At 42.8% G+C, this 26,521-nt stretch overlaps 1 protein-coding gene across 1 annotated transcript in view; it reads right to left on the bottom strand.

Moving 5' to 3' along the window:
- LOC122816359 (deleted in malignant brain tumors 1 protein-like) overlaps positions 1–26,521 on the bottom strand; it is a 258,733-nt gene that overhangs the window by 102,234 nt on the left and 129,978 nt on the right. The window contains exon 3 of the mRNA XM_044089106.1: positions 23,408–23,716. Coding sequence (XP_043945041.1) covers positions 23,408–23,716 — 309 coding nt within the window. The remainder of the gene's footprint in view (positions 1–23,407; positions 23,717–26,521) is intronic.

Raw genomic sequence — 26,521 nt, 5'->3', positions numbered from 1 at the left:
CAGGCCAACATGGAAGGACTGTGTCTGAACATGTTTGCAGAGGACTACAAACTGCCCACCATATCTGACCCTCCAGCTGACACAAGCATCCCACAAAGGGCCACATAGAAACAGACAACTGGTGCCATAGTCATGTCAGCAAGCTAATTGCAGAAAAGTGTATAGTCAACCCCGTGGATATACAGTAAGTGCCCACCAATTACCACATAGGTGTTAACCCATTACGTACTTAACATGTAATGAGAGACCTGGGGACACAAGGTGATAGATATCCTGCATTGGACAAACATGTGGCTGTAGTGTTTACAGAAACATACCATATACCCACCTAATCATGAAGGTTGTCAGATCTAGATAAGGGGAGGTCATTGTGGCTCTGCAGTCATCCTTCATCAGCGTTACAATTGACTACAATAGCCCCTGTGGGATGTACCTCAGCAGACACCTCCATCAACTGTAAAGTCCCCAACAGTACCTCACCAGGAGTATCAAAGAGCTTGCACAGATGCCATGTGTTGCCTGATTAAACAAACTGCAGCTACACACACTGCCATACTGCCCACCCAGAGGCAAGCTGTGCCTGATGTATAAAGCCATGTCCAAGCTGGAATCAATAAACATGCTGCACCTTGTACAATCTGAATGGCAGTGAGCTATGCACATGAGAGACCTGAACCCCAGCACTGACATACATAGGACAAGCTGTACTGCATGATCCATAACACAGAAGCCACCCCCACTCATGAGTAAACTCCCAGTACAGGCTATCCATAGAGTCACTCATCGATTCTCCTCAAGAGGAATCTTGATGAGTGGATGGGAGATGGTAGGTTTACCCTGGGTATCACTGTTATGTCACAGGTAGACAGAGGCACAGTATACTAACCATGACATATGTCATGGCAAACTCCACTTACAATGTGTGTCGAAGGACAAACACACTCTCCGACTAGCATTAGAAATGGCCTAGGGCACATCGCTAGTGTTTGCAAATGTACACCTATGTTGTGGAATACACTACCAATGTTGGACAAGCCTGGTTTAAGTAGTTCATATCTGAACATAATGCAACATGGTCAGATGTGCACAACTGGCCCCTAACCAGGCTGTTGTGCTCACTATGGAAATGTAAAGCAGTGATAGGACTAAAGCCCAGGATACTGTCCACCACAGTCAAAGTACTGAACCAGTACACTATACGGTACTACAGTGTTAGGTCAGTATGAAAGGATGTTGACAACTGTATGCAAAGTATCCCATGCAAACCCTGCAGGCACAGTATAATCCCTGTTGTGTTCACACACAAAGCAGTCGGACAGTAACTACACAACATGACACACAACACACAACCATAAACGGGAGATATTTGTTGAAGTTCACACTCATCCACAAATGTGGTGGGCTGCAGAGTTCAACATATGGAAAGCTCACACTGGGCATGCTCACACACTTTGATAAATGAGACATATGTCAGACAACATGCCATGGGAAGGCTGAACTGGGCATGCTCACACACTTAGGCCAAATCTCAGTTTAGCAGTTGGCCACACATATCTGGTATTTGTATGTGTTATTCCAGGAACCAACCACATTACAGCAATCTGCCCAGTGCACACAGTTAAATGACTACAGAGACATACGTGATATAGTGGATCCCTCCCATATGCAAACATCTTCCACAGATACACAAGTTGTTCATACAAACAGGGAATGCTATGGCAATAAAGACCTGCAAACAGTCTATCAGCAACAAATAATGTGCATTTGACAATTAAACATATGGGTGTAGAGGTCAACACTAGGCTGTTTGCCCTAGGGAATGACAGCTTAGCCAGAGTGTGCTTGGCGTCTGCCTCCCCAGTACAGTAGTCTACTGTGCCACTGTAAAGTAGGTCACATAAGGCACCGTGTGAGGCTAGTGTGCTGTGCCTCTGTCAAGCAGGGACACAGTGGAGATCCCAGGGTTTGAATTTGCTAAGCCACAGCCATGTTGTTGGTGTGTGCTGGAAGAGGGTTGCTGAGGACCTCTAACAGTAAGTGGGCATCAATAACAGACTGAGGGGAGCCTTATCTGCATTGTCTGGACAATTTCACTGTCAACACTGTGTCCTGATGATTATGAGGGATTGAAGTGTCATGCCGGTACTGTTCAGAGATGTCCTCCCTCTGTGGGCTACTGCTCTGCAATGTATTAGCTCACTCTGTTGGACAGCTCATATATGGCTGGTGTACATCTGACAGGTGTCCTGTTGTGGAGCAGTCATGGGTATATTTGGGATAGCATGATCAATGCAAACCTTCCACATGCTCATAGAATGCAATTGTCAAGGATTATGCAGAGTGGCCTGTATACTCCCCAGCATGGGTCCTTTGAAGTCTTCCATCCCAGTCTTCACAAGTGTAAAGTCTGCTTTTGATAAATACAGTTTGTTTGCAGTGACAACCTTGCCTGGGGGTGGGGATGGGATATGGATGGCCAGGGAAAGGTGGGTATGGTCAGATATCAACAATGGTGGTCTACCTCTGGTGTGGAACAGTGAGTACCCATGTTGTAGATGGTCAGGTGCAATATGTATTCCCCCTTGTGGCTGTGGTGAGTGGTTCTGCCATAGCACATGGACTCACAAATTGTAGTGGCTGTAGGGTAATGTTGTAGAGGCCTGAGTAGTTCCCACACACAATATGCCTGTACCTGACGTTAACAACTGGAATGGTGTATGTGAACACCTGCATATCTTGGCACTGTGCCCAGGGAAGCAAAGTGTGTGTCCTGGATGTGGGAGGGGTGGTCAGGACTGGTTGTGTTGTGTGTTACAGGTCCTGTGGTCACGAAGCATGGTATAAAACATAACCTGCCAGTGCCATGTGCATATCTGACCCTGACGTAGGTGGCTGCAAATGCATATATATGCTATCCCCCACCTGACAGGTAGTACTAGATGTACATACCTCTGTAGAAATAATGATGTCAGCACCCTATAAATACTGCAGGTGCAGAACAGATGCCCAGTAATCCGGATAGTGCGCTCTGCTAATGCGTCCGTCTCGAGTGTCATAACATAGTTAGGTAGGGGTTTGAATCCTGCAAATGCTCAGTGTGTGTGTGAGTGGGGTTGGTGTGTGTGCAAGTCTGTGTGAGGGAAATGTCCCTTTTGGCAACTGGGAAAACACACTACAGGATGCACATTCCCCTTTCTAAACACTGATGATGTCAGCACCCTATAAGTACAGCAGGAGAAGGAAAACCTCCCAGTAATGCGAATAGCGTGCTCTGCTAATGCGTCCGTCTTGAGTGTCATAACATAGTTAGGTAGGGGTTTGAATCCTGCAAATGTGTGTGTTTGGATGAGGGGGGTTAGTGTGTGTGCAATTCTGTGTGAGGGAAATGTCCCTTTTGGCAACTAGGAGAACACACTACAGGATGCACATTCCCCTTTCTAAACACTGATGATGTCAGCACCCTATAAGTACAGCAGGAGAAGGAAAACCTCCCAGTAATGTGAATAGCGCACTCTGCTAATGCATCTGTCTTGAGTGTCATAACATAGTTAGGTAGGGGTTTGAATCCTGCAAATGGCAAGTGTGTGTGTTTGGATGAGGGGGGTTAGTGTGTGTGCAATTCTGTGTGAGAAATGTCCCTTTTGGCAACTAGGAGAACACACTACAGGATGCACATTCCCCTTTCTAAACACTGATGATGTCAGCACCCTATAAGTACAGCAGGAGAAGGTATGTGGCATGGACAATGACTGAGTCATATGTGTCCATGCCTCTGACTGACCTGTATGCTTGTGTTATGTGGTGGACCATAGTGCCCCACGGGCATATCACTGTGACCTTCACCTTGTCCAGCCTGGTGAGCGTGACCTCACTGTACCGGACAATAAAGGTACCTAACACAACTGTGGCAGGTGTGTTGTCTAGCCGTACAGGCTGTGACTGTTTGGCACACAGGATTTGTGTGCTATGTGTTATGCGTGATGTGTTCTGGCATAACGTATGCCTGTGTGCCAGCTGCAGAGGTGTCTGCCACTCAGGCAGGATGCTATTCTTAGGCTCCACGAATGGCCCAGTGTGTTCACGTGCTTGTATTGCTGTCAGTGTAGGTCTACATCAGACTGGTATTGTAGTCACTGTAGTATTTCATGCCACCTGACAGGTTATGCCAGTACTGGGTTCAGAGTGCTTAGTCCCCAGTTTGGCTATGTGGTTCCATCTCATACATGTGTTGTACGTCCATGTGTAGGGGAGAGGGTTGACTGTGTACATGTGGCAGCTGTGACATTGCCACATGACCCACATATTCCACAACTGTACCATAGAGGTGACTGACAACTGACCTTTGCACATGCTACCATAGTATTGTGATTGCCATGGTGATTAACAGCACATAGGGCCAATGGGGAACAAGGTACATAGGGTCATAGGTTCATAGGTTCATACTAGGCTATCTGCCCTAGGGCATTTATAAACCTAGCCAGAATGTGTTTGGCTGTCGCCATCCATTGTAAATATATCTTGCCATGCCCTTTTTCGAGGTTAGTATACTGTGCCTCTGTCTAACAGTGACACAGAAGTGATACCCGGGTAAACCTACAATGTCCCATCCACTCATCAAGATTCCTCTTGAAGAGAGTCAATGAGGGACTCTGCCTAACCTGGACTGGGATTTTATTCCAGAGTGAAGTGAGCCTCTGGGTTATGAATCTGTCCCTCCAGCATGTCCTATTTATTTCAGTGCTGAGGTTCAAGTCTCTCAAGCGTGTAGCTCGATGGGATTTGGATATTCTCAGGTGCAGCATGCCCATTAATTCCGGGTTTGACATGGCTTTATACATCAGGCACAGATCGCCTCTGAACAGGCGGTATGCCACTGAGTAGAGCTGGGGTTTCTTTAACCGGTCAGCATATGGCATCTGTTTGAGCCCTTTGATCCTCTTGGTGAGGTACTTTTGGGGTCTTTCCAGTTGCTGCAGGTGTCTGGTAAGGTACATCCCAACAGGGGCATTGTACTCAATTATGGGCCTGATGAGGGATGAGTAAAGAGGCACGATGTCCTCCCCTGATCTAGATGTGAATCCCTTCATGATGGGGTGGGCTATATAAAATGTCTTTCTAACCACTTTGGCCACGTGGTTGTCAAATGAGAGATTGCTATCAACTTGGGTCCCCAGGTCCCTAATTACTTCTTCTGTACTTAATGGATTACCACCTATGTGGTACTTTGTGGGCACTTTGTTTTTGCCAAAGGGATGACTATACACTTTTTGCATTCAGCTTGAGGCCATGGCTCTGGCACAAGTTGTCTGTTTCTATGAGGCCCTTTTGGAGGATGCTTGTGTCGGCTGGAGAGTCGATTATGGTGGCCAGTTTGCAGTCATCTGCATATTTGGTCAGCCACAGTCCTTCCGTGTTGGCCTGTACCTCCGATAAATATATACCAAACAAGAGAGGTCCCAGGACTGAGCCTTGTGGGACACCACTTGTAACTGGTTTGGAGTCTGGCATGGCTCCAGCAATTCTAACCATGTGGGTTCTGTCCTTGAGCCAGTGTGCAATCCATCTAGTGACATAGGGGCTTATATTTAAGCTGGTGAGCTTCTCTAGAATGCCCGAGTGGGGTATTGTATCGAAGGCTTTTGCGAGGTCCAGGTAGGCTGTGTGGACCACCTTCCCTCGTCAATGGCCTTGGTGACTGTTTCAAAGAAATCAACCAGGTTTGAGAGGCAGGATCTGCCCTTAACAAAGCCAAACTGGGTATGATCCAGTGTCTGTAGGTCCCCAATATCTTTATTTATGAGGTCCATGATGATCCTTTCCATAGCTCTGCAGACCGAGCTAGTGTGGCTTATGGGGCGATAGTGTCCAGGATCCGTTGAGGCACCACCTTTCTGTAGAGGGACCACTGTTGCTGTATGCCACTCTTTGGCCACATATCCTGTAGTAAGGCTGGGATTGAACAGTAGTTTTATGTTTGGTTGTAGCTCTTCTTGGAGTTCATGTAGGACACAGCCCGGGACACTGTCTGGTCCCATTGATGCAGTGTGTATTGCTTTGGAGAGGGCGGCTCTTACCTGAGCATCTGAGATGTCGGGGGCAGCACTCTTCTGGGATACATATTTGCCCTTTCGGTGTGGAGGGGGAAGAAGTTTGCGCTGAACCTGTCAGCTAGAATGTTGGCAATGTCTGTGGGTTTGGTGTTTCTATTGACATTTTGGACTACCTCTGAGCATATCTGGGAATTACCACCCAGGTTCCTAACATAACTAAAGAAAGCCTTGTGATTATCCTTAGTGTCCTGTGCAATTTCTCTCGAAGCTGGCCTTAGACAATCCTATGAGTGCCTGTAGTTATTTGCTAATACTGATCAGTGATGCCTTCCCTTTTGGGATTTTGCTGTATCATTTAGTAGCTTCCTCCTTCTATTGTGTAGTTTGTTTATGGCTGGGGTCCACCAGACAGGACGTCTGCCTTTGGAGGATTGGGTCTTGGTTTTATTCGGGATCACATGATCCATGCATTCCTGAAGGTGTCCATAGAATGCGTTTATAGAGGAATCTGCGGTCTGGTCTGTAGTTTCCACAGGCCGGGGCTTTGAAGGTTTCCACCTCAGTTTTGAGGAGTGTGAATTTGCTTTAGAGAAGCTGTTCACTGTGGTGTTCTGGGCAGGGGTGGGGTCGGGATGTGAATATCCAGTGAGATTAGTTTATGGTCTGATCTTACCAGTGAGGGATACACTTCTGGTCTGGAGCATAGAGTCCCCATGTTGGTGATGATCAGGTCCAGTATGTTTCCCCTTCTTGTGGGAGTGGTAACAAGTTGTTCCATAGCATTTGAGCTCATATATTCTAGGAATCTTTGGCCTAGGGTGTTGGAGCTAGAGTCATGCTCCCAGTCTATGTTTGGGTAGTTGACGTCGCCCAATATAATGGTGTTTGGAGAGACCTTCATATTTTCCACTGTTCTCAGGAAGGCCGAGTGCAGTTCTTGGGTTTGGGAGGGTGGTCTGTAGCAGGCTATAACCTGGAAGGCAGTTTCACCCATTGTTAGTTGCACATGGATAGTCTCTGATGCTTGGTGCTTTGCCACCAACCTGGAGGTGTGGGTATCTTTGATGAATATCAATACTCCCCTCCTTTTGTGGTTCGTTCAAGTTTTGGGGCTGAAAAGCATGGTATGAGGTATAACCTGGTAGTGCTGGGGTGCTCTCAGTAGCCCTGAACCAGGCATCTGTTACTGCACAGATATCGATGTTCTCCATGCTAAGGAGAGTTTCGAGTGCATGCATCTTGAGGTTTAGACTTCTGGCATTGGGTAGCATTACTCTTAGTTTCTTATCCCTTGTGATACCTATGAAGGTGGGTTTGTCATTTGAGCCTTGCCTAACAAAGGCACTATGGGGTAGCAAGAGCCTTTGCCAATATCCGAAAGCCCAGGGGTGACAGGTGCAAGCCGTCCCTAGCGAAGCAGGTGGTTCAACAGAAGATGAATATGTGAGGGTGTAGTGCCTGTGATTAGTTAGCAGTAGCATATATGACTGCTCACGTGGACAAATGCCAGGTAAGTCATATGCAATGTGTCACAGGCAACGTACATGTGAACAGGACAAACAGTGACATTCTGTCAAGTGAGACATGGACATACATATAGTAAGCTATGCAGATGTCACTAGGAGTCCACAGAAGCTCTGTAACTATGCATTGCAGGTGGGATCAGTATTCCAGGGTAATTGCAAGCAAACATGCATGCAAACAAAGCTACAGTAAGCAGGGCTGCATGTAGTCCATTGTACAACAAACAAGCTGTACCACTTCCAGTAGGTAACACTGCAAATATGCAGGCACTATGCACATGTACATGGAAATACACAGGTCAGATGGCTAGGGTCCAGTCTCAGCGCACACAAGTGTACAGACCATGTACTGTCAGGATGTACAATAACTGGATGGAAACCCATGTGCTCATACCTGCAGTAATACACATGTCAAATAACAGACACTGAGCCTTCACTCAGTGGTTCCATACTTAGTAGGATGTATGCTACCTGGCCTGCCACCACAGTATCCCTGACATGTATGGGGACTCTCCCTCCTGTGACAGTTAGTTTTGTGTGTTGGGGCTGTCTAGCATGGTATGAGATGTGAGCTTGCAGTGCTAGGGTGCTCCTGTGTGTCCTGTACCAGTCGTGTAGTACTGCACACATATCAACATCCTCAAACATCCGCATTGCAGAGTCCAGTGTGGGCAACATGCCACTTGCAGTTTACATGTCCATCATTGCGTATTAATACTTTCATTACCTTATCCCCTGTGCTACCTATGTATGTAGCCTTCTGTTGACATCCTTACCACCAGTATGCCAACATGTGCAGATGATACACTATGGTACTTACCATGGGTGTAGACAACAGTACATGACAATCATACCCTTACTGCATCAGGCATGCTGTGATATACCCACAATTATTTCAGCACACAGTACTGTTAACAACATGATACTATTACTACACGTCTATGTAGTCACCCTGTGCATCAGCAACATGTTAACCTGTACCTGCACTGATGTTACAGATTGCAGGAGGTGGCACAGTCTCATCATATGCACAGGGTGTGAACTTGGTATGCCTGAGTCAGCCACCGATACCACCGATTGACATGTATGTGTATGTGTGTTGGTGAGGGACAGCAGTACAAGGTGGGGCAATGTTGATGCAGTGTATGCGGTAGCCCTAGGTGTTGTCAATTCGCATGTGTGTATGGATGCACACAGTTCCACCTCATGGCTGCCATATACTGGTGTTTGTGGACAGCCACAGACTGTACCTGCCAGGTCATACAGATCAGTGTCTCTGGCCACGGACACGGTACCTGTGCCTTGCAGGGGTGCTACGGACCATATCCGGTACCAACCCAGACTGGGTACTGTCATCAGAAGCAGGTGTTCATTGACTGGACACAGATCCCTGTCGGGCCTGGCCAGAGCCACGTGCACGTGGTCTCCTGGGGCGGTCTGATGACAGCACAGACCCAGCATTGCTGGGGCTGCTGCTGGCACTATGGGGGCGGCCGCGGCCCTGTTGTCATCCGCGATGACTGCCAGCTGCTGCTGTTGCTGGCATATGCCCACGTCGATGCCTCAACCATCCACCATCGCCCTGGCTCATGGACATGTAGTTGTGGAACCGGTCTAATATGTCCCCACAACGTCTGTCTATGACATCGGTGAAATTACGGATGGCAGCCGCAATGTCACGCATACTGTCAGTCATGGCTGTGCGACATGCTGTCAGCTCCCTCAGACCCTGTCTGGTGTACCGTTCCATACGTGACTGTGCCTGCATGACAGCCCGAAACATAGCTGAGGTTGTAAGACCTCTGTGGGCACGTCTGACAGGGGCAGTACGCCCACGGATGCTCCCACGAGAACCCCTGGACATCTGTCTGTGTGGTACCATCTCAGGGCCATGCCCATGGCTGCTGTGTGGGGAGGCATGTGCCACAGATACCACATTACCCTGGTCAATGCCCACTGTATGCTGTCCATCACCTAGGGACATTGGTGACAAAGGGTGTATTGGCAGGATAACTGTGCGCATTGATGGGGTTGACAGCTGTGTACTGTCAATCGGCTGACCAATGATGGACCCTGGCATACCTTCCTGTGCCATTACACAGATGTCATCATTATCAGTACCCATGGCACCTGATTCAGGTTCCCTGCTGCATGACACCAGAGCAGCACCAGAACCTGTGGGAGGGAAACAGGAAACACAGTTTACAATGTCTACACAATATTACCAGTGATGCACACATCCACACATGCACAGGTCCAGACATGCACACATGCACACATGCACACATGCACACATGCACACATGTGCACACATGTGCACACATGCACACATGCACACATGCACACATGCACACATGTGCACACATGCACACATGCACACATGTGCACACATGCACAGGTGCACACATGCACACATGCACACATGCACAGGTGCACATGCACACATGCACAGGTGCACACATGCACACATGCACACATGTGCACATGCACACATGCATGCACACATGCACAGGTGCACACATGCACACATGCACACATGCACACATGCACACGTACACATGCACACAGTTGCACACAATTGTACACTACTCAGTATGCGTGATATCAACACACAGACACAGACACACCTGCATGCATACAAAGAGCACTACTAAGTGAGCCTAATATTACTATTACTATCAAGACTATTACAGGTATTGTTAATACACACTCACCAGCATGGATAGGCTGCATTGCTGTTACACCGGAGGGACCTGCAGAAGTGAGGAAACTAATGTCAGTGGGCACAACTGTGCCATTGTTACTGAGTATGATACAGGTCAGTAGTACAACAGTCGCCTTTCACAGGTCAGCTGCTAATATTGAGGATATCACACTTGCACATTAAATACTATGATGACAGCTACAAACCAAGGACACACCTCACACATGCATTAACTACCAGTGTACACAACAGTCAACTATACATATGGCATATTACCTGCACGCTCATAGTCTTGCTGCTGCGTGGCTCCAGCCTCCATCATAATGCATGTCTGCTGCTGTTGTTGTTGCTGGCGGACTGGAGCCACTACACTCATGAGTAGTCCCTCCAGTCTGGTGAGTGGGGGATGTGTAGCCACCCCACCACCTGTGGCGACCTGTTGCCTGTGGATATCCGATGCACGCTGATGGACATTTCTGATTAAATCACTGCAGTGATGTCGTACCTGCTCATATGTCCTATTATGCGTGCCTATGTCATTTACCCGACGGACCAGGTCTTGCCACAGTGCAGCCCTCTCCTGCTGATTCTGGCTGGTGCGGGAAAAGAGTATTGCATAATCCGCACCAGGCTCTGGTGTATCTCCTCATCCTCAGCTGCAGAGTAAGCTGGATTTCGCGGGTGAGCCATGTACCTGAAAAAGAAAATAACCTGATATCAGCAATATATGTCAGCAGAATTTGGCACACATACTACACATGCTACTCGACTGTTATGATACAACATATCTCACATATATAGCATCTGTCTGTCTATTGGTGGATACACATGTAAATGGCCAGGTATCAGTGCTCAGCCAGCAACTGTGCAACAGTACCTGGCACACTCCATATGACATACTACCAAACCCCAGCAGTCAGAACACTGATTCAGGTCCAGAGCACCTCCTCACTCTGGGGTTTGTATCTAGGTACTGTATGGCCTACATCATCAACTACTGTGAGCTGACCACAAACTAATTGCCCTGGATATACATATCCCACCTCCACCACCAGCACAAACGACTATAGTGAATAACATTGCAGATGCAAACTTTACACTTTGTAACAGTGACATGGTATCCTTTCAGCCCACTGGGCCAGTGGAAGACACAACCCACAATGCTGACCCCTACACAAATGCTTTCTACGGACATCTCCGAGAATGCATGGATCATGCAATCCCATATATGACCAAGACACTCTCCACAAAGGGACAGCATCCTGTCTGGTGGACCCCAGCCATAGACAGATTGTATTACAAAAGATGGAAGCTACTGCAAGACAGAGCATAATTCCATAAAGGGAAGGCATGTCTGAGCAGCACTAGTAAGGATCTATTTTCCCTCATACAAACATCCATGGGCAACTTTGAGAGGGAAATCAAGAGGGACACTACAGATAACCAGAAGGCCTTCTTCAGTTATGTTAGCAACCTGGTCAGAATCCCTCCTCTATGCTCATAGTTAGTACACAACAACAAATAATTCACTGAAACCACAGATATTGACAACATTGTGGCAGACAGGTTCAGTGCAGGTGTCACCCTCCCTCTCCCCAAAATAAGACATAGTTATCCCAGCTGACTGTAACCTCCCTGTCATCACAGATGTCCAGGTGAGAGCCCTCAGGAAAGCAGAATACACAACATGACTGGGACCTGATGGTATCCCCGGTTGCATGCTACATGAACTCTGACAGGAGCTAAACACACATATAGAAGTGCTATGTAACACTAGCCTGACTACAGGATATGTACCTGTACACTGGCACAGCAGCAGTGGTTCCACTCCACGAAGGAGGCACCTCAACATACCAATACAATACAACACAATACAATACATTACAATACAATACTATACAATATGCTATTGCCCTGGGACTACAGCAGCATACTGTTCTGCTACCCTGACCATTGTGACACATGTGGTGTGATGGTACCTGCTGCTGTCACACAGTTACACAGGGTGACTCATATGGCATATTACCTATCTGACTAACATTCAGCAGGGGTATGTGTGACATGTACTCATGGGGAGTCTTGCTTCTTAACACTGTGTGGTTTATTGCAGGGTATGTCTTATCTGTGGGTAGGAACCTTTACCTCCACATGTGCTCTCTATTGCAGTGGCATGGACGACACACAGCAGTCATTTAGGTTGTGGATGGTGTGAGGTGTTACTATGGTTGTTGGACATCTGTCATGGGTGTGACTTACGTATGTAAATCCAGGAGTGGTAACCTCTATGTGGGTAGTATGTGTGTACTCTGTGGTGTTGTCAGTCACTGTGCATTGGTAATGTGTTTGAGTGCATTGTCACAGTGTTGTACATGTCACTGTGTCCTTCTCCATATCTGTAGCTGTCATGTGAGGTACATACCATGGCAGCCATTATGTGGTGTGGAGGGGTACACTGACCTACATGTCCATAGCTGACACACCATGTCTGCTGACACATACCATGTGCAGGTATTCCAGGAATAGTGTGCCACTGTGAATATCATTGGGGGACTATTGTACACATTTATGACCCTGTTCACCCCTGACACATGCAGTGGTGGGCAGCCAATCACATATCTGGTGGTTACTGGTGTAGGTGATTTGAAATGGGGTATGGTACTCCAGTTTTGACACTGGTGTTCACTCCATGCCTTTGTCACCAGGCACCTGTTGCAATACATCTGTACACATGTGCCTCACTCAGAATATATATACATCTCTCTCTCTCTCTCTATATATATATATATATATATATATATATATATATATATATATATATATATATATATATATATATATATATATATATATATATATATATATATATATATATATATATATATATATGTCTGTATACATATACACATATATATATTGATGTACATATATTGCTATAGATATGGAGAGGGGGTGTGACACAGAAGGGGTGAGAGTGACAGAGGGGTGGGACAGGGGTGTTGAGGTCGACATATACAGTCATACCTGTAGATAGTCAGATCAGTCTGTCTATGTATATGTATCTACATATATCTATATCTGTATGTGTGTATTACATATATATGTTTGTACATATTCTATCTATCTACATCTGTCTATGTATTCCTACATCTCTCTCTATGTATGTATACATATATGCATATATATATATATATATATATATATATATATATATATATATATATATACATACATACATATTTTGACATACATACGTATCCATATGATAGACAGGTATATCAACATGTTTGTCTACCATACTGTATACACACACTAACATACTGCTAAACATACATAACTGTGAAACCTACTTTGTACATTGCACTACAACCTACATTCAACCTACATTGATATGTGCACATAGATGCTCTCACATACAAATGTATGTACAGCCTTCACTGATAGTTGCTGTATGTCCCCTGCCCTTTGCACATCTTCATATACATATGGATACAGACCAATGACACATATGGAGGGTTCACAGTATGTAGACCTTTATAGTATTACTTTACATTACCTGTGTTTGTCACAGCTGCTTGTGTTGCCATCTGGTTTTGTGTCCTGCTGCTCCACTTGCCAGTTGTCAGCTTTCAGGTGGCTGTTGCTGAACAGTTTTGTTTGTGTATGTTTAATTTCGTTTTTCTCTGTCTCTGTCTCTGTCTCTGTCTCTCTCTCTCTCTCTCTCTCTCTCTCTCTGTCTGTCTCTCACTTCCTCCTCAGGGTGCAATGAAAGTATTGCATGTGTGGACTGGGAGTACAGCATACTTTTGTAGGTATCTGCATATGTCCATGTGATGGCCTCTGCACCAATTGTTAGCCAGCATTTGCTAATTGCATGCAGCCAGTTGTGTACTGATTGCAGTTCTCACTGTGATTTCAGAACAGTGCTATAAAAAGGTATGTGAGATAGGCGTAGCCCTTTCAGATTTTAAGGGCAGGGACCATGCTGGTATGCTGTGGACAATGTTCTGTGAGTGTAAAGGTTGGTATCTCTCTCATATTTCCAGCTGTGTTGTAGATTAACATTCCTCCATTCATTTCTCCAGTTTCCTGTACTAACTGTGTATGTACACTGACACCTACGACTACTACTACTGTTAATGTGTGTGTGTGTGCTTTCCTTGCACTTTTGCTTGCACTTTGTTGCTATGGCTTCAATATTTGCCCTTTACAGTCACTACTTGTATGCCTGCTAGGTGTCCTGACTGTAGTGTGCTGCTGTGGCTTTCCTATTTTCCATGTACATTCACACCTTGGAATGCTTGCTATATCTGCTAGGGTGTTACAGCATGCAGTGTGGTCTGGCCATGGTGTGGGCCTTGACATCTATTAGGGTATTTGAGTATGCTGCTGAGCAGGCCCCAGAGACTCTCAGGTGCATCTGTTATCTGCCTCATGGAATGGTACATATCAGTGGGGTACACCCATTAAATTGTCTGGTATGCTGCAGTTGTGACTGTGGGATAGCATGAGCATATGTATTACTACACTTTTTCTGCCATGCAAGTGGTGCATACTTTCAGGACTCCATAGTTACCATTGCATGTGTTGTAACACCTTTCTGCCTACTGTTTGTACATTTCACATGGAGTCTGTGGGGCATCCCTGTAACTCATTCACTGTTGCTATGTCTAGGCTCTTAACTATTCAAATATGGTGGTGTCAGACCTCTCATGTGTACAAATATTTGCAGGTTGTCCACATTTCTGCCTCATATTTTGGTCAATATCTCATGCACAGCTTTTTCTGGCAAATCACTCTGGGCTCAAGTCAGAATATAGTGACAAACATTCAAGTTTCAGACTTCATACCCTTCCAAACATCCCACAAAATGCAGAACCTGTTACTCTCTGAACTGTCTAAGTTTGTTGTAACATTATTTGTAATGTGTCCCTGGTTTTGGCCCTTTGCTCCACATATTTTATTACTTGGTCCGGATGTGTTCCTGTAAGAGGTTGTGGGGTATGGGCAGTGATTATCCTGCTGTGAGTATGTGTGTGGCTTGCAAGGTGCTACAGTGACATTATTACCTACTAGCTACCAACTAGCATGGCTGTTTCTGTTCACACACTACTATTATGGAAATCCACTAGTTTTGACAGTAATTCTAAATGACATGCTTTGTGTACTACACATCCTATATTCCCTTTACATTCATTCCTACTATTACATGATATATTTATTTTAGCACAATGTTCTTGTATAACAGTCATGGCTTAGTGGTAAGTCATGCAGACTACTGTTTTACTAGGTCCTGGGTTCGGGACTGACAGTGGGATTTTATTTTGCTTTTGAACTGACTACAGGACCTGTCAATCAGAGTGCCTAAGGCACTTTTAAGCAGTTGTAACCGGGTTAGCGCTGGTTTGCGTGGAGCTCACGCATGCGCACTGGCATTCAGCTCTGCGCACACCCGCTTACAACCGCTTAAACGTGCTTACTCTTGCGCACACCCGCGCTATTTTCTTTGAAAGAAATGAAAATGGGGAGACAGGAAAGTGGTGAAACAGGGGTCACAAAGAGGGTAAGACAGTAGGGAAACAAGCTTGGGTTTTGCAGGAGGGATGTAGGTAAGGCCCATAGCTGCCCATTTCTTCATCAGCAACAGCTGTGCATATGTTTGTAATTTGGTGTGACATTTGATACCTTCCACCCCTGAGAGAGGTGTAAGGACAACAATAATACTTGTTGTACAGCCAATTGTAATTGATAGTTTCCATGTCCGGCAGACATATGTGCGGAATGGGCAGCTATGTATGGGGCGTAATTTTTTTGTGGGTACAGAGTGCCCTTTTTTTTTTTCAGGTGAGAGTGGTATGTCAGGTGAAGGAAGTCGGTATAGCTGGGGAGGTAGGTTGGGTAGGTCAACAGACAAGACAAACAAGACGCATACAGGGGCGGTGTATGACACGTGTGGGGGGGGTTACACAATTGACGGGGATGGAGGTTTGGATATCCAGAGCCCATGAGCCCACAGATGGCAACAGTGGAACTGATATCCCCACCCATGGGCAGTTGCCACTGTTCCTTCACTGCCCAGGACGGGGCTGTGCTGGGGGCTGTGTAGGCCGGGCAACAGGCATGCCCGTAAGTTGTGCCACCTGTGCCTCAAGCTGGCGTAGGGGCCCAAGAACAGAGTCCTGGATCTCCCTACGCACCACAGTCCGGACGCTACGGAGGGTGAGTGGTGGTTCTCCTCTGGCCACGCTTGCAGAGGGGGGACGGGCCCCATCCCCTGCAGCGCTTCCACCTGCAGGTGGCACAGGGCCACCGGAGGAGGGTCCAGACTGGGCACTAGTGCCAGGTGCACTCGCCAGCTGAGGTGGGAGAGGTGGGTCCGCTGGAACCCGCCTTCCCTGTCGTCCTATGTTTTGCATTATGTCATGACAGTTTGGGTTAGTAACATACAATACCATTCGCAATTAGTTGTAACAGCATGCATTAGTATTCCCATTAACCAAACACCCAGATATTCACACCATTGAACAGCGAGCATAACACATGCATAATTTGAACAGCAATACACAGTCCAACAACATGCAGGGTTGATTGATGGCAACAGGCCATCAGGTTTGGATGTATGAACAGGGCAGATGCATCAACGGACATGCAAATATTTATGACCCAACAGGACAAATGTCCAGGGGTGTTAATTGTGATTGCACATACCAATTTCACGTGGAATGGATTATATGTGGTTATAGGGTGGGGTGAAGAAAATATTATTAACACCTTTGAATACCAATACATATGCTGTACATTTCTAATAGCTACAGATATATACACACTACTGTTCTAACTACAGTTTCCTATATGATAACTACTTCAATTTGGTGATAGGACTGTTACTGCTACATCAATATACATTTTATTGTTATTCATACACATTCATATCTGGCTTTGTTCAGCTACATCATCCTGCTACATTTGCTTTATATAGCTATAGACAACTGTGGATGTTTGATATTTCAGACAATCATACTATCTGCATATTGCAGACTGAGAGCAACATATCCAGATTTTGGGATACACATTCCAGCTGCAGCAACACTTTGGACACATTTCGCAGTTTGGTTCTACTTGTCACATTCATTTCATTCTGTACTGACTGCAGTATACTTTATTCAGGGGTTATTACTACTTTATTGGTGGATTCATAACTCTTTCTCACACTCTCTCACTTGTTTTCATTTTACTATTCAGGATGGTACTTACTTCTAGGCTTTATTGACATGTTTTACCTGTAGTTATTACAATCCTTTCCAGCAGTCTCACTTCTGTCATGTTTCAGTATTTCAACAGGGATATATTTCACACATGTGATTTGCTCATCTTCTGCAGCTGTACTTTTCAGCCTGCTGCAGGTTGTGTACTATTATATTACAGGTGGGGCATCTTTATTTCAGACTTTATTTCAGACATTTTCATTTTTCTGTTTGGATTACAGACTGCAACACACTTTTCTAATCAAGCAATACTTGCAAACACTTTTACACTGTTACTTGCACATTTTATTACTTAGTGACTACACTGCACTCTTTTGCTAACTGTCATACTTTGATATTTCTTTACAGTTACTGGGAGTGGATTACTGACCTGCCTGGTGGCGCAACCGCACCAGCCTATCGCCATAGGCTCTGCGGTTCGCAGAACGGACACCTGCAGCTGTAATATAAATGAAGTAATATTGGAATACACATCTCCATAATATCAGCTAATTTAATTTCTTACATACATAATTAAATGTAACTTACTCAGTAGTGGGGCGTTGGGCATTTGCCGGGCCTCCTGTATCCAAAGGTTCAATTGGTCCTGCTTGCGTCTCTTCAGGTCCGCATGGTGGTGACGGACCTGCTCACCAGTCCTTGGAATCCCTGTGGCACTGGTGAGATCATGAGCCAACCGGTCCCACGCCTCAGCCCTATATGCTCCCCACAGGACCTGGCCCTGCATGAGTTGGGCCTCATGATTGTGGACTAGGAGCCAGACCATGTATCTGGACTCCTCAATGCCCCACCTCTGTGCTCAAAAGCAACTACCCTCACCTACACCTGACATTCTGGCTGCAAGTCAGTTCTACAATCGTTTATGCTGTGTATTCCCGCCTATGGGGCTTATATATGCCGTTTTTCCCGCACTTATCTGTGATTGGCCATTTTGGAATTGTATCCACTTCACAAAACCTGCTTTGTCATGCTCCACTTTCTATTCATTCCTATATATTTGCTATTACTGCATTTCTGAGTACAGCTGTCATGGCTTAGTGGTTCAGTACCTTGACTATGGTGCATGGTATCCTGGGTTCGAACCTGGCCACTGCTTTTTATATTTTATGACTGTCTAGACAGGCTAGGGGGTGTGTCTGTGTAAAGGCAGTTTTGTTACAGCTTGCTCAACGTTGCCCGCTGGTTAGCTTGTTAGCGCGGTGCGCAGCTCCGCGCAAACGGGGTGCGCTGGTTTACACCTCATTTGGCTGTCAGCACGCATATTACGCTCAGCTCAGCTAGGGTCACACAGTTTCAGCATGTGAAACCACTGCTCAGCTATGGGCACTCATTTTGCACCTGTTAAACCACTGCTCAGCTACGGGCACTCATTTTGCACCTGTTAAACCACTGCTCAGCTACGGGCAGATGCACTCACCTTGTTAAACTGTAGCTCAGCTATAGGCACATCTGGCATTTTCTATTGTTTTGTTACCTCACATTTCTTCAAAATAAATGGACTATTTCATTACATTTTACATAAATTGTGATTTTATATGTGTACATATTTGTCAGGGACTTGTTTCGTGCTTATTTTACTAAAAATAAAATTGATGTTGTGGGGGCTCGAACCATGGATGCCTGCTCTTCAGCCGACGTCTCTACCACTACGCTATTGCTTCTTGGCTTACTTTGCATATTTAGTTCTTATATGCTTTCCCACTGACTGCTAACTGTGGCTGCGCTACGGGCACGCCCGCGCAAACGAGCGCACTCACGGGCAAACATCTTTACAATTTAAAAAAAAATTATAAGATGTTCATTTGTACATTTTATGTTCATAGTCTGTGGGGGCATGTGTTGTGTTGTGTTTATTCACATTTCCATGGACTCTGTCATGGGTGTTTACTTTGGGCACTTTTACTCTTCTGGGGGCGTGTCCGCTTGCAGGGCTCGGCCTACGGACACGTCCCCTACTGTCTTACACGGACCGTGTTAGCCTTAGGTGTGATTCAGCATGCTCTCATGAATATGCAGAGCATGCTGACATCACTCCGTTTAACTGCAGCCTCCGTGTAAGAGTTATAACTCTTACACGGAGGCTTCGTGAATCCTTGCCAACATTTAGAGAGACATAGCAACTATGATGTTAGATTCATTGATTTGTTATCTTTGTTTCTAGAGATGATACTTGAAAGTAATATATTTTTGTTTGATGACATCCCTTACATACAGCTGGATGGCGTAGCTATGGGCACTTCCTGTGCCAATAGCTACGCCAACATGTTTCTAGCTATGTGGGAAGAATCAAAATTATTTGTAATGGAACAGTTTAAGAAAAATGTCCTTTTTTATAAACGTTTCGTAGACTATGCATTTTTTATTTGGAATGGTGATTTAAATGCATTGCATAGATTTATATATGAAATCAATCAAATCACAAGTTATTTAAAGTTTTCCATGAATGTTTCATCTACAAAGATTGCGTTTTTAGATGTATTTGTAGAGAGACTGACTGATGGTTCTCTCACAACTGGTGTTTTTAGGAAACATGCCACAAAAATACATTGCTTCATAGGAGGAGCATGCACCTGAACTATGTATTTCGTAATGTTGTCAAGGGACAAGGGATGCGTATTTCAAGGTTAAATAATACTGAAGAGGGCTTTGAGAAAGAAACGATAGACTTGAGAGAGAGGTTTGTACAACGGGGTTATACACCCCGTGATATTAATGAAGGTTTATGTGTTATTAATTTTCTGAGTGAAAATAGAGCCAAGCCCTATTTTTCAAGTCAATCTCACGACAAGAGAAATGCTATTGATACAAATAATAAAATTAGGATTCCCATGTTTTTTACTAAAGACAAGGACAACATTGCTGAAATTTTTAAGAAACATTGGGGTGTTTTGATGACAGACCCACAAATTGCAGATTGCATAGGTGATAGACCAAGGTTTAGGTTTAGGAATAAGATGAATATTAGGAGAATGTTATGCTATACTCATGATAGGGAAGAAATTCGAGACATAACAGGTACTATACCATGTGGTGGATGTAATTTTTGCCCACATATTAGAAAAATGAATATATTTATACATCCAGATACTAGGAGAGAGTTCAAGTTTAACTGCATTGCAACATGTGGTACTGAACATGTGGTTTATTTGGCTGTGTGCCTTGCATGTCAGTCTTTCTACGTAGGAAAGACTGACAGGCAATTTAGACATAAAATAAGAGAACATTTATATAATATTAGAACAGGCACAGTAACCAATGCATTGGCCAAACATGTTAAGTCAAAAGGGCAAGAACATACGTTTGAATTTATGGTTATAGAAGTCATGCGAGTAGGTGTAAGGGGAGGCAATATTAACTATTTAACGGAAGAAAGAGAGGCTAAGTGGATCATAAGATTACATGCTGATGTAGGGAAAGGTTTGAATGAAAGGGTTTCTTTAAAACCCTTTCTTCGGAATAAGACTTAAAATCAGATAAAAATAATTTTTTAGTATATTTTTGATATGCTTTTTTGCATATGTTTTTCAATCTGATTTTAAAAATACATCTTTTAAGTCTGATGATATAATATATTAGTCTATGAAGTCAATAAATGTAATTAGAGTGCAATTACTGACTTCTTTTCTTTAGCATATGCTGCTTAATTAGTTTGATTCTATGTATTCTCTAATTGTTGAAGTAATTATGATGTGTCAGTATATGATTGGAAGCTCATGTTTTTAAATGGAAATCTGTTATTTACTCAGTTGTATGGTCTGATGAAGCATTGAAGTGAAAGCGCTTACCTCCTGAGTGCACCAAAAATAAAAAACTTTTTATATTCAATACATATTGACTGTTTGCTGGATCCTGTAAGCAGTGGATTGATGAAGCAGTGCATGAACTGAGATGTTGCAACGCTGTTTATTGGACTCTGCATGGTAGCTGTTGCTTTATTTTTTGATTTGTTGAGACTGTTTGTTTTTATAAGCACATCTTTTACCCCCTGGACTTTTGCCTGTTTTTTTGTTATATCCATGTTATTTATTTATTTTATAAGTGTTTTAAACTAGTAAATTAAAGGTTTTAATCATATTATATAAACTAAATATCAAGTGGCACAATGACTGTATATAAGTTGTGATTTTTAGGGACTGTTTTAGTATGTTAGATGGATGTTTTAAATGTATTAGTACACATTAGTGGTGTATATTGTTTTCCTTGTTTTTTATTGGTTGTGAACTAATTGCTGAGTGTATAAAGGTGGTGACATGGAGAGGGAGTTTTATCTGAAGAAGTTGTGGGACGAAAACGTTAATTTGACCTTGTCAGCGTTAATCTTGAATGTCAGTTTGTGTGTTCATTAAACAGCAGTTGAGTGCTACAACTGGTTTGGATTCTTTGTGCTTCTTTTTTTGTTATTTGTTTTCTGCAAGCACTTTCCGCTTTTCGATTTCTTTGAATATTCCCTTTTCTCTGAGGCATGACATTGTTTTGGTTGGTATATATAAGTTAAGGTGTATGGGCGCTTGCACCCCACATGCAGGGTGCAGAAGAGCTTGCTACCCATGAAAAGAAGTTTTAAAGTGAACAGCAATTTTTGAGATTCACTCTTCTCCTGTTTTTTTTCCATTTTTGGCTTGTTGGCACTCGGTATTTTAAGTACCAACATTTCAGTAGGGGGCCTTTTAACAGCTAATGATCAAGGGTTCAGCAATTGCAAGAAGATTACAGATATTATACTCACTTGGTCTGGAGAAATGCTGCCATTATTATTGTAATCGACTGGACAGTTTCTCCCCCCCCACTCCCCCGAAGTGCCATGACCCACTCAGTTCATCCTTTTGTCACTCTGACAAATTAGACTATGTCTTCATGGAGTTACTGCTTATGCTCATTTTCCAATGGGTAGTTTAGCAATTTAATATTTAGTACCAAATATGTTTCTTGTTGTATTACATAAGTGAAGATAATCTTAAGAACACAATTTTTATCTAATAATTATTGCATTCCCTTATTATACTTTTCTTTTCTTAACATGGATTTGACGAAATAAGAGCCCATTCCTCGTTTAGAACGTACTGCAAGTGTTGGACTCAAGATGAAAAGGGTACCTGCCCCAGGTGCAAGATGTTTAGGGTACATGGTCATTGTTATAGGTGCAATTTATCCCTTTAAGCATTATGGATATACATGCGAGTACCTGTAATTATAGCCATTGCTGCTTAAATGAGAATCAGTGTTTGTAGAACTGTAATTAGGAACTCTTTGCTACAGTTCATCAGGGCTGTAAAGTTTAGCAAGGAAGCATTATTATATAGCTATGTTAATAGCTCTCTTGAGGAACTTTTCTTGGGCCCTTAGCTTAGATGAGGGGATGCCAATCAGGACCATTGCCCAGGGTGCAGAATGGGCTAGCTACAGGTCTGCCTCCAAAAATTACATGAAAAGAAAATGGGGAAGGCCAGAATGAATGATGTTTTTATGCTGTCGCTGTTTGCTTGTTGACAGGAAAAACAATATGTGGTCACTGAGTCCAAGACTTTGAAAAACACCATTATTGTTTATTATTTGTATTTGGGACACTACTTCCATTTTTGATAAATGGAATGAATACAACAAGCATTAGTTATAATATAAGAGAGTCTGCATTTCCAGGTGGTATTTACACCAAAAATATAGTTTAAATAAACTATGAAACTAGTTACAGGGTGCCATTAGGAGTGATAAAGCAACATTACACAGAGCTTTCTCTGTATTAATCTCTAGAAGCAGCATTGATTCTCAGCTTCAGTTTGATATAAAACATTTTGACAGAATCCGTTAAAGAAGCTAAAACTTCTCTTAATTGATTAGCTTACCATGCCAGTTTAAAAATCATACCCATACCTGTGCACTGAGCTGCAGCATCTTTGCTGTGTCCACAGTTATGTTGTTTCCATCTTCTGAAGGAACACTGCATCAGTGAAGATTCAGATCCTTGACAGTTTACATCATCCATCATTATTGGTCCACTTCCCTGTCCATAGAAAGCAGAACCTGGTGCTGAAATGACATTTCCACATCCCAGTTCTCTACAGACAACATTAGCATCATTTTCATCCCATCCATCATCACAAACTGTTCCCCACTCATTGTTATAAAGGACTTCCACTCTGCCAGAACATGGATTTGAGCCATTTATTAGTCGCAGTTTCACTAGAAGACAACATATAAACAGATGTTAAATAGTTTGCCAAAGCATATGACTGTTGTTATCATAGTCTTTAACATATCTCTAAGATCTGTAAGCTGAACCATTTCTTTTCCCCACAGAAGATTTTCTGACCCCTCTGGCCTCTGCTCACTGTATATTACTAAAAAAAGCATTTAAAGGCTTCACATCTAAAGACATAGGAATCATAAACTTTTCTTCAGATGTAATACCCTGAATAGATGATTTTCTGCCTGCATCAGTAATATGTATTGATAAACTACACAATCAAGATATAACACTAACCCAGACTGTTCATGTCAAATGTTAATTCTCATCTACTGTTCTAGCTTTACCTATCCAAAATACATTTTCTCTACATCCAGAAGAATATTCTCCTGGAAGTTTTTTCTTCAACAATGAGTCATGACTCTAGAGAGGGTGGCATAAATATAAAGAACCACCTTCAGGTACTGCTGTAGAGGTGCCACATGAAGACCAATGGGGGTGTATATTTTATGGCAATTGCCTCTTCCAGCATCACTTTTGCTAGATATAATGAACATGCAGACAGCTTTTGAGGTCTTTCTTTACCCTAACCAACTTAAAGTTTAATACATCTATCAGTTAAAAAAAACACTAGCTGATCAGTAGAAGAAAACAAAAATAAGCCAGCACCATTCTGTAGAGGTATAAAGCCCTAACTACAACCCAAGTGACTAGATTTGATTAGCAGCTCAGGCATCTGAGGTGCTGGCAAGGAGGGATGGTCATGGCTATACATGGGGAATGCACATTTATCTCAGTGCTACATGAGGAATGGAGTGGTCCATGAAGAGGGGAAGTACCCTTGGATGATTTCAAGTTGCATGTAGGAGAGGGGGAGGGACAATAGGTTAGCTCATTACATAAAAATCCCCCACTCTCCGAGAAACACTTGCTGGTGAGACAACACCCCCATGATGCCCTTAGGTTCCATGCTGGCCCCAAATTGAACAATATCCATGCTGCTAGTCCTGGGAATTTGCGTTTTAACAGGGCTGGACATTGGATAGGGACACTGGGGTACAGACCAGAAAATATGAAGCAAATAATAATAATAATAATAATAATAATAATAATAAAACAATAAAACAGGAGTAACCAACAAACAGTGCTGTAGTACTGCTTTAACTCTACACAAAACTTGCACAAATGTATATTTATTTATATTAATTTATATATATTTGTTTTGTAAAATTTGTCCAAGCTGGTTTTGTTCCTTTCTTTGTGAGGGCCTACTGGAAAAAGTTTGAAAGAAATTTGCATGGTAATAAAAGAATGTATGAATATTTGTGCTCAGTTTCCCACATATAAATTAGTATAACATACATGACATACATAAGGTAATATGCTAGGGGAATGTGGAAAACTAAGATAGGCAACACAGTATCAAACGCTGAAACTAGTTTAATGATAAACAAAATAAAATAAAGTAAAATACAGTGAAAAAGAAGTACTAAGCGCTTTCACCCGTACATATTCTGGGCATTATCAGAGTACTAAATGATTCATTTACCGACGTCCATATTTATACAATTGTTAATTAATAAATTAGTAATTTGATGATATTAGTTACAGCACAACGCCTAACCAGCAACTTTTTAAAGTGAAATTTCCATAAAATACAGACATAGGAACTTGCTAAAATATATCAGTATAAACATATATAAATATATAGTCTAATACTAAAACACACTACATGTATATTACTATATTTTTAAATAAAATCCTAAGAAATATATAGTAAATAACTAAAAACATTATATATTGAATATACACAGACTTATAGGCACATCCTATATAAAATTTTTTGATATAAATTACATGAAAATGCTATAACATAAAAACTTGTGGATAAAAGCTTGTGTTATGCTAAATAAACAGATTATTTTCTAGTCAAAATACATAACAAAAATCAACTGTTAGTTGTTAATAGTTACTAAAAAAATTTTTATATATATAAAATGGTACAATAGATGTTCAAGGTCCTAAAAACTAAATACTCGTATATGGTTAATAACCATTTAACTTAAATTGTTGTAGCCAAGATCAAATAAAGTATGACTTGTATTTTAATATACTAGCTATAAATATGTGTTCATTGATACCCGGTGTGATGCTGGCATTTAATCTCAGTTGCCATAGACATTCTTTTGCCTCCAGTAAAGTCTTGTCATCACCTCCTTTGTGAGTATTAAGTGTAACTCTATCTATCACGAAGAATAAATATCTCTTAAAGTTTTGACATTTTTTACTATGTGTGTATTGGGAACTCGTAGTTTTTTCCTTTTTTTATATCTCTAATGTGTTCAACTAAACGTTCCCTCAACATTCTAATAGTTTTTCCTACATAGTATGCTGAACAAGATGAACAAGTAGCCAAATACACAACTATTTTAGTGTTACAGTTTCAGTATCCAGGACATCTGATTGTTTTCCCATAGTTATGTGTAGCAACATAAGGTCCATCATTAATGTATTTACAAGTCCTATATGTGCCACATTTGCTCATCCTTGACATTTTATACACATCCTTATTAGTACTTGTCTCAAAAAGCTCTTTCAGGTTCATACTTCTGCTATAAGTAACCTTAGGGTAACTACCTTTGATGTCTGTTAATTCAGCCTTATTCATAAAAACACTGGTCCAGGTCTCTCGCAAAATGTTGACTATATTAAATGATGTTTCATTGTAAGGTAATATAAAAGTGTCCTTTCTAATCTTGTTATTACTTTTAACTGTAACATTGTCAAATCCAAATTTAATT

This window comes from Protopterus annectens, chromosome 1.part1 (genome assembly GCF_019279795.1).
Source record: "Protopterus annectens isolate FY-2018-M chromosome 1.part1, PAN1.0, whole genome shotgun sequence".
Taxonomy (NCBI): domain Eukaryota; kingdom Metazoa; phylum Chordata; order Ceratodontiformes; family Protopteridae; genus Protopterus; species Protopterus annectens.
Note: the sequence above shows the minus strand (reverse complement) of the source record. Positions and strands in the feature narration are given on the sequence as shown.